At 44.9% G+C, this 13103-nt stretch overlaps 1 protein-coding gene across 1 annotated transcript in view; it reads right to left on the reverse strand.

Annotated features, from left to right (window-relative positions):
- The window catches only part of asns (asparagine synthetase), a 54916-nt gene that overhangs the window by 8829 nt on the left and 32984 nt on the right, over nucleotides 1–13103 (reverse strand). Inside the window, exons 8-11 of the mRNA XM_061759881.1 lie at nucleotides 6423–6529; nucleotides 484–584; nucleotides 262–343; nucleotides 1–156 (exon numbers count right to left, since the gene is read on the reverse strand). Of these exons, the coding sequence (XP_061615865.1) occupies nucleotides 1–156; nucleotides 262–343; nucleotides 484–584; nucleotides 6423–6529 (446 nt within the window). The remainder of the gene's footprint in view (nucleotides 157–261; nucleotides 344–483; nucleotides 585–6422; nucleotides 6530–13103) is intronic.

Consider the following 13103-nt stretch of genomic DNA (forward strand, 5'->3'; position numbering starts at 1 on the left):
CACAGATCCAAGGTACTCCTCTAGGTAGACATACCAGGACTTCTTAACAGACATCACACCATCACTGAAGGCTTCTTTCCTCCTCCACAGGATCTCATCAGGGATCAAATTCTGACCTCTGAATGAGTCCCTCAAAAGGTACTTCTCCACTCCATGCTGCTGGCAAATACCAAATACTTCATATTAGAGAGTTACTCTTGACAGACGCCAGCAGCTATTGATTTAAAACAAGATATAATAAAGCTATATAAAAGAATGCACCCTGGGATTTCTCATCTCCTCAGGCAGGGATAGGTAGTATGCTGTCAGTCTGTGGTCCAGGAAAGGTACTCTGAGCTCCAAACTGAGAGATAAACCATGTAAATAGACAGCAGTAAAAGTGCATTTGTTGACAAGCTGAATGAGATTTTCAGTGGTTTTACTGATATATGGTACAATGTCAGAAAGTAAAGGGAAAGCTGGTGCACACTTGCAAAAAGTTACCCGTGTGCAGAAGTGGTGCGATCAGCTCGGAGATTATCAAACAGGTAGAGTTCTTTCAGCAGTCGAATACTCTCTTCTGCTCCTGCTTTGGCACTTGGAGCCTATAGAATGGGTAGAGCATAATAATAAAATAAACACAAGATTATATATTAACAATATCTTCACTTAAAAGTTACCATTGTGAATCTTTCATGCTTTCTGAGGAAATACTGTATCCTAATTCAGAGACGCCAACCTATAGAAATTCATGTCCAGAACAATTTTTCCAAATTTGTCTGAATTGAATTTTGTTTTATTTTTATTTTTGTCAAGAACATTACCGCGGGACACCTATTGTAGTATATTATGTTATAGGATTAAAAAATAAATGCATACTGTTCAATTGCACAATGTAATCATGACTCTGTAATCATTAAGAAATGATGGCTTCAGTATTTCCAATGTCAATGTATTTATTGCATTAACCTGATAATGGTGGATGCAGTTGCAGCCTGAATCAAAGTATATGATCAAAAACATCTGTGTCTATCCATTAATTATGTTTTCAACTGTATAGTAAAGAAAGCAAGTCTACTAAATCAGATTTGTCAGATCTCAAAAATCCAAATTAAAACGCAGCACTCTATTTTGCAAAAAAACAAATAACATTGCTGATGGATTGGATTGGATAGTTTATGCATGGGCATTCTCTTTCGTGCAATGTACTGTATTTTTTTTTTGTCCTGTAACGTATCAATCATTGTGGTATTTTTACAAAAGGACAATGTTATTAATACATCTAGGAAGCGTTTGAAAGCTATAGTCCGTAAATTCTGTCGCCATCTAGGCTGAAATTCAGTAGTACAAAAACAGATACCGACGCTTCTTTTCAAAAAGTTTATTTTTTTTTTGTCCTGTTCGCCCGTTAGGTCAAGCAGAATGGAGGATCTCTATCCCTTTTATGTCGGAACAGTTTTACTGTGACACAGTGGAGTTTTTAAGCTTCCGCTGTGGTTTCTTAGTATTACAATTTATGTTTATTGAGAACCAGAGTCGATCAGTCGAAAACAACAAAGTTTCTAGAGGGGAGAGAGAAACGAAGACAAAAAACAAAGCACTAATTGGAAACAGGATGAGAAAAGTAAATCATTACATATCTACAACAATGAAACATTAGACATGAGTGTTGCATGGGGGTGTAGTGCTACACCCTGTGAGTGAAGGACAGGACAAGATAGAACAGGACAAGGACAGGCGAAGAAGCATGCAGGACAAGGGTCGTCAACCCGTCTCTACAACTGAAGTGTGGTGGGATTGACTATGTACATTATAAAGGTCTATAGGGACGAGAGTGTGAGTGAGTGGATACCCAACGAATTTGCATATTCATGAGTTATTTGTTGCAATAAGTGAGTGGCCCCACACCCACGGGTGTGTGCCTGCTGACACATGCAAGTGAATTGACACCGTTTCGCATCCACAAAGACTGACAAAAGTGTCCTGTAATTGCTTTGCCTGCCCACCTGAGATCAATGCCACCCACCCCCACGCCCCCCGTCCATCCGGACTGTTATGGACGCAAAGTTCAAAAGCCAGCATCTGTGATGGTATGGGGCTGTGTTAGTGCCAATGGCATGGGTAACTTACACATCTGTGAAGGCACCATTAATGCTGAAAGGCACATACAGGTTTTGGAGAAACATATGATGCCATCCAAGCACCGTCTTTCATGGACGCCCCTGTTTATTTCAACAAGGTTATCTTAAATTACAAATATTTATGAACAATATACTTTGAACCATGAATGCCCCTGTTCTCAAGTGACGTGGGCAGTGACATACTAATTCATTTCCAGTTCAGACACTGTCCTGTGTGGCCGTGCCATTATTAGGATTCCCACATAGTTTCCAGGCAGGACACGCCCCGCTGCAACATGATTGGCTCCTGAGCCACAGGAAGGGCAGGATACGCAAATGTAACGAGATGACCATCCCAATCACCTTTGTACGAAATATATAATATATATAATATAGTATAGGCGGCAGGTGGACGACTGGTTAGAGCGTCATCCTCACAGTTCTGAGGACCCGGGTTCAATCCCCGGCCCCGCCTGTGTGGAGTTTGGATGTTCTCCCCGTGCCTGCGTGGCTTTTCTCCGGGCACTCCGCTTTCCTCCCACGTCCCAAAAACATGCATTAATTGGAGACTCTAAATTGCCCGTAGGTGTGAATGTGAGTGCAAATGGTTGTTTGTTTCTATCTGCCCTGCGATTGGCTGGCAACCAGTTCAGGGTGTACCCCGCCTCCTGCCCGATGATAGCTGGGATAGGCTCCAGCGCTCCCGTGACCCTTGTGAGGATAAGCGGCTCAGATAATTGATGGATGGATGATATAGTATATCTCCAGAAACTTATTAATTTGCCAGTTATTTTGTTGTTCAAAGTTGGTTATTCTCTGCGAAAACGCGGTTCCAGCCAGACCTATGTGAGAGGTGGACTGTATCACCAAATCACTTATTGTATTTCGGTGTTTGGCAACTCCATGTCATGATAGCTGAGGTTGGGTGATTTTTCATTTTTTCCCCTTACAATATGGTGTTTATTTCATCAAATTAATTTAAGAATTTGTACTAGCTAGCGACTGAAGCACCATGGTGGCCCGACACAGCGCCGTACTGGCCGGTAATGTCGGATGCTGGATTAGTTTTTTTGTTTTTTGTTTTTTTTTATTATCCGGAACAAACAGTGTTACGGCATCATTCGCGCCAAACTGGCAACACAGTCTGCATTGTTGCGCACTTGCTAGTGTGAAGTAGCCACCTGCATGAACAAGGATGGAAGGAGTTCCAAAGATAATAAAATTTGGATTCAAGGATTATTTTGTTGATGAAGTCTTTTTTTTTTTTTTTTTTTTAAAGCTGTCCTGTTCACCTGCATGTCTTTGCAGAATGGGGGATCCGTATGCCTTTAGTGCTCGAACAGTTTTGCTGTGCAACAGGGGATTTTAAAAATACTCTCTCTGCTTGGGGGCAGACACCCGGTGAGGCCATGCAATAACTAACCAAGCGAAAAAGATGAGAGAGGACAGAAAAGGGGAGGACAGGACAGGATGTGATAAATGAGCAAGGCAGTGCGACTGACGAGCGGTGCGGTTAGATTCTTTTTATCGTCTAATATAACCTGTGTTGTTATTGGTGGTCCCAGCAAAAGCAGTGAAAGCCTATAGCGGGTCTATTGAATGTATTAGTGAATGAACACCATATCACATGCATGTTAGTCAACTGGTCAACATTGTCCCAGATTATCGCACTACTCGTCACTTTAAACTGCATACATTCCTTGAAGTCTCGGCGCCCTTTCCACAATGGTCATTGCACCGGACTATTGCTATAGTAGTCAGTCAAACTGCCCTAAGTGCTCAAGGACTCTGCATCTTTTTGCACAATTGTCAAAAAACAAATACATTTGTACCGGGATTACCAGATAACTAGCAACCCTTTACTGCTCAGTGACTGTTTTTGTCAATGTCTTTATATCTCCAAAGTGTTCTCTGTCAATTGACTGTCTGTTGTCGTACTAGAGCGGCTCCAACTACCGGAGACCAATTCCTTGTGTGTTTTATTGACATACTTGGCAAATAAAGAGGATTCTGATTCTGAGTTGCTGAGCCAGCACATTGAGGAAGGGTGGGATCGGCCCTAGGACTCTGAGATCGACAGACTGAGGTCAAATAGTGAAGCACAGAGTCCAAAGCAAACATGGTAAAGGAGCATTTACTATTATGCTGCACACAAATGGAATAAATTGCCAACAGAAGTGACGTCAGCACCATGTGTGAATGTTTTTAAGTTCAGTTTAAAAATTCTTCTTTTTTTTCCCCCTCATGCTTTTTAGAGTATTCAGACCCCCTTAAATTTTTCAGTTATATTGCAGCCATTTGCTAAAATCTTTGAAGTTATTTTTATTTTCCTCAATGTACACACAGCACCCCATATTGACAGAAAAAAACGGGATTGTTGAATTTTTTTCAGACTTATTAAAAAAGAAAAACTGAAATATCACAGAGCCCTAAGTATTTAGAGCCTTTCCTGTAATACTCATATTTAACTCGTGTGCTGTCCATTTCTTCTGATTATCCTTGAGATGGATCTACACCTTCATTGGAGTCCAGCTGTGTTTGATTATACTGATTGGACTTGATTAGGAAAGCCACACACCTGTCTATATAAGACCTCACAGCCCACAGTGCATGTCAGAGCAAATAGGAATCATGCCTGAAGAGCTCAGAGACAGAATTGTGGCAAGGCCCAGATATGGCGAAGGTTAAAAAAAATATATGCTGGACTTAAGGTTCCAAAGAGCACACTGGCCCCCATAATCCTTAAATGGAAGACGTTTGGGACGACCAGAACCCTTCCTAGAGCTGGCCGTCCGGCCAAACTGAGCAATCGGGGGAGAAGAGCCTTGGTGAGAGAGGTAAAGAAGAACCCAAAGATCACTGTGGCTGAGCTCCAGAGATGCAGTCGGGAGATGGGAGATGGGAGAAAGTTCTAGAAAGTCAACCCTCACTGCAGCCCTCCAAGTCGGGGCTTTATGGCAGAGTGGCCCGACGGAAGCCTCTCCTCAGTGCAAGAGACATGAAAACCCGCATGGAGTTTGATTTAAAAAAAAAAAAACCACCTGAAGGACTCCAAGATGGTGAGAAATAAGATACTCTGGTCTGATGAGACCAAGAAAGAACTTTTGGGCCTTAATCCTAAGCGGTATGTGTGGAGAACATCAGGCACTGCTCATCACCTGTCCAATACAGTCCCAACAGTGAAGCATGGTAGTGGCAGCATCATGCTGCGGGGGTGTTTTTCAGCTGCAGGGACAGGACGACTGGTTGCAATCGAGGGAAAGATGAATGCGGCCAAGTACAGGGATATCCTCGATGAAAACTACAAACTTAGTGAGGATAAAATGTGAATCTATCAATCCCCTGTCTCCAATTATCTCTGCGAGATGAGCTCTTTTCAATATCAGGTAACTGGGTAATAAATCAATGTTGATTAATGACATCATTACAACTTATGAACTGGACTTTTTGTTACTAAATGAAACGTGGTTAACAGAAAGTAGCTGTAATACCATTTGAAAGGAGGCAACACCAGCACCTCTCCCTGAGCCGTCACCTTATCGTGGTGGAGTGGTTTGTGTGTCCCAATGATCCTAGGAGCCAAGTTGTCTGGGGCTTCACTCCCCTGGTAGGCTCAAGCAGGTCCTAGGTGAGGGACCAGACAAAGCGCTAGCTCTAGTGCACTGGCTCTAGGGACGTGGAATGTCACCTCTCTGGTAGGGAAGGAGCCCGAGTTGGTGTGTGAGGTTGAGAAGTTCAGACTAGATATAGTCGGGCTCGCCTCCACACACGGCTTGGGCTCTGGTACCAGTCCTCTTGAGAGGGGTTGGACTCTTTTCCACTCTGGAGTTGCCCATGGTGAGAGGCGCCGAGCAGGTGTGGGTATACTTATTGCCCCCCGGCTCAGCGCCTGTACATTGGGGTTCACCCCGGTGGACGAGAGGGTAGCTTCCCTCCGCCTTCGGGTGGGGGGACGAGTCCTGACTGTTATTTGTGCCTAACACCAAACAGCAGTTCATAGTACCCACCCTTCTTGGAGGGTGTTCCAGCTGCCTTGTGTCAACCGTCGAGACCTTCAAGTTCCTGGGAATTACAGTCTCTCAGTACCTGAAGTGGGCAACCAACATCAACTCCGTCCTCAAAAAGGACCAGCAGAGGATGTACTTCCTGCGGCTTCTGAGAAAGCACGGCCTGCATTTCGGATCATATTGTTCTAAATGAACCTATATCGTCCTTGAATCAAATCGCCAACCACGAATTGTGATACGAATCAAATCGTTGTTAAAATGAATCTTTGCACCCCTAATTTCAAATATGAATGTATTTTTAAAAAACAGGACTTGCCTTGTGGAAGTAAATGTACCCTTGTGTGAGTTCATCTGAGCCTTCTCCAGAGAAGATCACCACACTGTCAGTCTTCTCACGGATATAGTTAGAAACCAAGTACATTCCTAGAATGAAGAAAATGGTAGGGTTGGGTGGGGGTTTGGAAGAAGTAGTCACAATCTTAGTTACTTAAAAAATGTGAGAGTTGCTTTATTTGTGTTGATCGATTCATAACGTACTCACCACATGCACGTGTGAAATACTGGTTCAGTAACAAGATTATTTTTTAAGTCCATCAGCTGCATTAAAACCAGTTTGCGCGGAAGAATGAGAATACTATATCAAATAAAGTATGTGAACCCTTTGGAATTACTCTACCTTGATTTTTGCATAAATTGGTCGTATACTGTGATTTGATCTTCATATAAATCACAATAAAAGATTAAAATGATGTTTAAATGAATACCTCACAAACAATTTTGTTTTTTCCTGTTTTTATTGGAAACATCTTGTAAATATGGTGGTGTGAATAAGTGTTTGAGCCCTTCCTGATTTTTTATTTTTTGGCATGTTTGTCACACTTAAATGTTTCCCATAATCAAACAAATTTAAATATTAGTCAAAGACAACACAAGTAAAAGAGAAAAAAATCAGCTTTTAAATTAAGGTTTTTTATTATTAAGGAAGAAAAAAATCCAACCCTACATGGCCCTGTGTGAAATTTGATTGCTTCATAAACCTAATAACTGGTTGGGCCACCCTTAACAGCAACAAATGCAATTATGCGCTTGCGGTAACTGTCTCTTACAGCCCTGTGGAGGAATTTTGGCCTACTCATCTTTGCAGAATTGTTGTAATTCAGCCACATTGGTGGGTTTTCGAGCATAAACAGTCTTTTAAGGTCATGCCACAGCATCTCAATAGGATAATTCAGGACTTTGACCAAGCCACTCCAAAGTCTTCATTTGTTTTTCCTTCAGCCATTCAGAGGTGGCATTGCTGGTGTGTTTTGGATCATTGTTCTGCTGCAGAAGCCAAGTTTGTTTCAGCTTGAGGTTACGAACAGATGGCCGGAAATTCTCCTTCAGATTTTTTTGGTAGACAGCACAATGAATTGTTCTATTTATCACAGAAAGTCTTCCAGGTCCTGAAGCAGCAAAACAGCCCCAGACCATCACACTACCACCACCATATTTTACTTTTGGTATGATGACTTTTTCTGATATGGGGTGTTATATTTACGCAAGATGTAATGGGACACACACCTTGCAAAAAGTTAAACTTTTGTCTCGTCAGACCACAGAGTATTTTCCCAAAAGTCTCAAGTCATCAAGATCCATCCAGCCATCCATCCATTTTCTACCGCTTATCCGAGGTCGGCTCGCGGGGGCAGTAGCTTTAGCAGGGATGCCCAGACTTCCCTCTCCCCAGCCACTTCATCCAGCTCTTCCGGGGGGATCCTGAGGCGTTCCCAGGCAAGCCGAAGGATGTAGTCTCTCCAGCGTGTCCTGGGTCGTCCCCGGGGTCTGTGGAGGAGCAGCGGCTCTACTCTGAGATCCTCCCGGATGACCAAGCTTCTCATCCTATCTCTAAGGGAAAGCCCGGACACCCTGCGGAGGAAACTCATTTCGCTTCATTTTCATCTTTGTTCTTTCGGTCACGACCCACAACTCGTGACCATAGGTGAGTGTAGGAACGTAGATCGACTGATAAATCGAGAGCTTCGCCTTTCGGCTTAGCTCCTTCTTTACCACAACGGATCGATACAAAGTCCGCATCACTGCAGACGCTGCACCGATCCGCCTGTCGATCTCCCGTTCCATTCTTCCCTCACTCGTGAACAAGACCCCAAGATACTTGAACTCCTCCACATCCCCGACCCCGACAGGGCACGCCACCCTTTTCCGGCTGAGCACCATGGTCTCAGATTTGGAGGTGCTGATTCCCAGCCGCTTCACACTCAGCTGCGAACTGCTCCAGTGAGAGTTGGAGGTCACGGCTTGATGAAGCCAACAGAACCACATCATCTGCAAAAAGCAGAGATGCAATACTGAGGCCACCAAACCAGACCCCCTCTATGCCTCGGCTGCGCCTAGAAATTCTGTCCATAAAAGTTATGAACAAAATCGGTGACAAAGGGCAGCCTTGGCAGAATCCAACCCTCACGGGAAACGAGTCCGACTTACTGCCGGATATGCGGACCAAACTCTGACTCCGGTCGTACAGGGACCAAATAGCCCGTATCAGGGGGTTCAGTACCCATACTCCCGAAGCACCCCCCACAGGACACCCCGAGGGACACGGTCGAACGCCTTCTCCAAGTCCACAAAACACATGTAGACTTGTTGGGCGAACTCCCATGCACCCTCAAGGACCCTGCTAAGAGTGTAGAGCTGGTCCACTGTTCCATGGCCAGGACGAAAACCACACTGCTCCTCCTGAATCTGAGATTCGACTTCCCGACGGACCCTCCTCTCCAGCACCCCTGAATAGACCTCACCAGGGAGGCTGAGGAGTGTGATCCCCCTGTAGTTAGAACACACCCTCCGGCCCCCCTTCTTAAAAAGGGGGACCACCACCCCAGTCTGCCAATCCAGAGGCACTGTCCCCGATGTCCACGCGATGTTGCAGAGGCGTGTCAACCAGGACAGCCCTACAACATTCAGAGTCTTGAGGAACTCTGGGCGAATCTCATCCACCTACGGGGCCCTGCCACCGAGAAGCTTTTTAACCACCTCGGTGACCTCAACTCCAGAGATAGGAGAGCCCGCCTCAGAGAACCCAGACTCTGCTCCCTCATGGGAAGGCGTGTCGGTGGAATTGAGGAGGTGTTCGAAGTATTCTCCCCACCGGCTCACAACGTCCCAAGTCGAGGTCAGCAGTGCCCCATCCCCACTATACACAGTGTTGATGGTGCACTGCTTCCCCCTCCTGAGACGCCGGATGGTTGACCAGAATTTCCTCGAAGCCGTCCAGAAGTCTTTCTCCATGGCCTCACCGAACTCCTCCCATGCCCGAGTTTTTGCTTCAGCGACCACCAAAGCTGCATTCCGCTTGGCCAGCCAGTACCCATCAGCTGCCTCAGGAGTCCCACAGGCCAAAAAGGCCTGATGGGACTCCTTCTTCAGCTTGACGGCATCCTTCACCGTTGGTTTCCACCAACGGTTTCGGGAATTGCCGCCACGACAGGCACCAACCACCTTACGGCCACAGCTCCGGTCGGCCGCCTCAGCAATGGAGGCGCGGAACATGGTCCACTCGGACTCGATGTCCCCTGCCTCCCCCGGAACATGAGCAAAGTTCTGTCGGAGGTGGGAGTTGAAACTCCTTCTGACAGGGGATTCCGCCAGACGTTCTCAGCAGACCCTCTCAATACGTTTGGGCCTGCCACGTCGGACCGGCATCTTCCCCTACCATCGGAGCCAACTCACCACAAGGTGGTGATCCGTTGACAGCTCCGCCTCTCTCTTCACCCGAGTGTCCAAGACATGCGGCCGCAAGTCCGATGACACGACCATAAAGTCTATCATCGAACTGCGACCTAAGGTGTCCTGGTGCCAAGTGCACGTGTGGACACCCTTATGCTTGAACTTGGTGTTCGTTATGGACCATTTTAAACAAATGTTAAAGCATCGATGACCTCTCGGAGCAATCAAGGATTGGCCACTGACATAAGTTTGGGTCAAATCAACATTACAACATGAAAGAAATAATGGGTGCTAACATACTGTAATTAAATTACTTTAACAAATACTGTTAATGACATGCTTACTCTAACTTTCTCACAGTCCCGGTTTTATGGACGGGTGTTGTCCAGAGTTTGTGTCTGTTTGACACTTTTCTTTTTTTTTTTTTTCCTTTCCCCCCACGCTGCGTTGCTTGAACGCGGCATGCTCGTCCTTGTGTACATTCTTCAGGTGCCCGATCAAATTTGTTGTGTTGAAGCATTTAGATGACGTTCCCCACGACGTACTTCAGTTGTGCACAGACTGCAAAACAACTTAACGTGTTTTTTGTCTGAGACACCACAAAATAGTCCCACACCAACGATGTGTTTTTTCACCGACAAGATTGAAAAAACTTTATTGGCCGTCAGATAGTTACAGTACTGCGCCACAAGACACGTGACAAGGCTAGAAATAAACTAGCTTTTGGATTCATACGCGACGAAGACGCGGAATTAAATGTCTTGTGCAGAGCCGATCGATGACGTCAATTGATCAGATCGGCGAATGATGACATGAAAGCCAATCAGCATAAAATGCTAATTATCGGCCGATACCGATCACACCGATCAGAGTGGTGTAAAGTCTAGTTATGGGAAAGCAAAGTGGAGACTGGACTCAGGACAGATGTTTTGCAAGCGGCAGTATGGTTTCATGCAGAGAAAGAATAACACAGATGCATTATTTGCCTTGAGGATGTTGATGGAAAAGTACATAGTAGGTCTGAAGGAGCTACATTGTGTCTTTGTAGATCTAGAGAAAGACGATCACAGAGTACCCAGCAAGGAGCTGTGGTAGTGTAGCGGAAGTCTGGACTGGCAGAAAAGTATGTTAGAATAATACAGGACATGTACGAGGGCAGCAGAACAGCGGTGAGGTGTGCTGTAGGTATGACAGAGGAATTTAAGGTGGCGGTGGGACTGCATCAGGGATCAGCCCTGAGCCCCTTCCTGTTTGCAGTGGTGATGGATAGGCTGACAGATGAGGCTAGACTGCAATCCCCATGGACCATGATGTTCGCAGATGACATTGAGATCTGTAGTGAAGGGACCAGGTGGAGGAACAGTTACAAAGGTGTAGGCATGCACTGGAAAGGAGAGGGGTGGAGGGGGGAAGAATGGAGGACTTTAAATACTTGGTGTCAACAGTCCAGAGCAATGGTGAGTTTGGTAAGGAAATAAAGAAGCGGGTCCAAGCAGTTTGGAACGGGTGGAGGAAGATGTCAGGTATGTTATTTGACAGAAGAGTCTCTGCTAGGATTAAGGGCAAAGTTTAGAAAACGGTGGTGAGGCCAGCCATGATGTACGGATTAGAGACCGTGGCACTGAAGAGACAACAGGATGCAGAGCTGGAGGTGGTGGACATGAAGATTGAGGTTCGCTTTATGAGTGAACAGGTTGGATAGGATTAGAAATGAGCTCATCAGTGGAACAGCCAAAGTTAGATGTTTTGGAGACAAAGTTAGAGAGAGAAGACTTTGATAGTTTGGAGATATCCAGAGGAGAGATATTGAGTATATAGGTAGAAGCATGATGAGGATGGAGCTACCAGGCAAGAGACCTAGAGGAAGACCAAAGCGAATGTTGATGAATGTAGTGAGGGAAGACATGAGGGCAGTTGGTGTTAGAGAGGAGAGTGCGGGAGATGGGCTTACATGGAAAAGGATGACACGCTGTGGCGACCCCAAAAGGGACAAGCCCAAAGGAAAAGAAGAAGATTTCAGAAAAAGAAGATCCTACCAACAGTCAAACATGGTGGTGGTAGTATCATGTCTTGGGCTGCCCTATTCCATCATGACCTGGACAACTTGCTGTGATTTATGGAACCATTAATTCTGCTCCTTCACAGAAAATCCTGAAGGAGAATGTTCAGCCATCAGTTCATGACCTCAAGCTGAAGCGCACTTGGGTTCTGCAGCAGGATGATCCGAAACAACCAAGCAAGTCAACTTCTGAATGGCTTAAAAAAATAAATGAAGGTTTTGGAGTGGCCTAGTCAAAGTCCAGACTTGAATCCCACTGAAATGCAGTGGTCTGACCTTAAAAAGGCCATTCATCCTCGAAAACCCTCCATTTTTGCTGAATTAAAAAACTATTCTGCAAGGAATAGTGGGCCAAAATATCTCAAGAGAGATGTGAAAGACTCATCGGCAGTTATAGAAAACACTTTCAGTTGTTGCTCCTGAGGATGGCCCAACACTTATTAGGTTTAGGGGCAATTACCTTTTCACAAAGGCCCAGGTAACTTTTTTCCTTAATAAATGAAATCACCATTCTAAAACAGCATTTGAAGTTCACTTGGGTTATATTTGTCTGATATTTACATTTGTTTGATGAGCTTAAACAAAGTGGTGAAACTATGCAAAAATATAAGAATTTGAGAAGGGGGGCAATACTTTTTCACAGCACTACATGTTGATTGGGGGGAGGTGAATAATGCTGTAATCAGAAGACCAGCCAGAAATTGCCCTGTCGTGTGAAAATCCTAACGACAAATGTAAGGGAGCACCCTCAAAGTACACAGCTGAAACGTGTTCATAATCTGAAAGCTATTGAGACCCCAGTACACAAGAAAATAGTTGGTAACAAACTGCATACTTACAAACAACAACAAAATACAAACTTCAGGCAATCTTGCCTGCCTGAGGTTTGCCTGTCAACATCGAAATGACTAAGAGAAGGTTCGGGAGAAAGTGCTGTTGTCAGCTCAAATTAAAGTTGAGCAATTTGGCATCAACTGGGCCCGCCTTGTTTGGAGGATGAAAAAAATATTGTATGCTCAAAGAAACCTTCTACAACAGTTAAGTACTGCGAAGGAAACATTGTGTTTTGAGCCTGCTTTTGGGCAAAGGGTACAAGACGACTTCACCCCAATGAGTTGGCCGATGAAATGATGAATATCGTGACATAAATCGTTACCGTGAAGGGATTCGATTTATACTATGATATGAATTTTAGGCCATAATGCCCAGCCC

The sequence above is a fragment of the Phyllopteryx taeniolatus genome, chromosome 21 (genome assembly GCF_024500385.1).
Source record: "Phyllopteryx taeniolatus isolate TA_2022b chromosome 21, UOR_Ptae_1.2, whole genome shotgun sequence".
Lineage (NCBI taxonomy): Eukaryota > Metazoa > Chordata > Actinopteri > Syngnathiformes > Syngnathidae > Phyllopteryx > Phyllopteryx taeniolatus.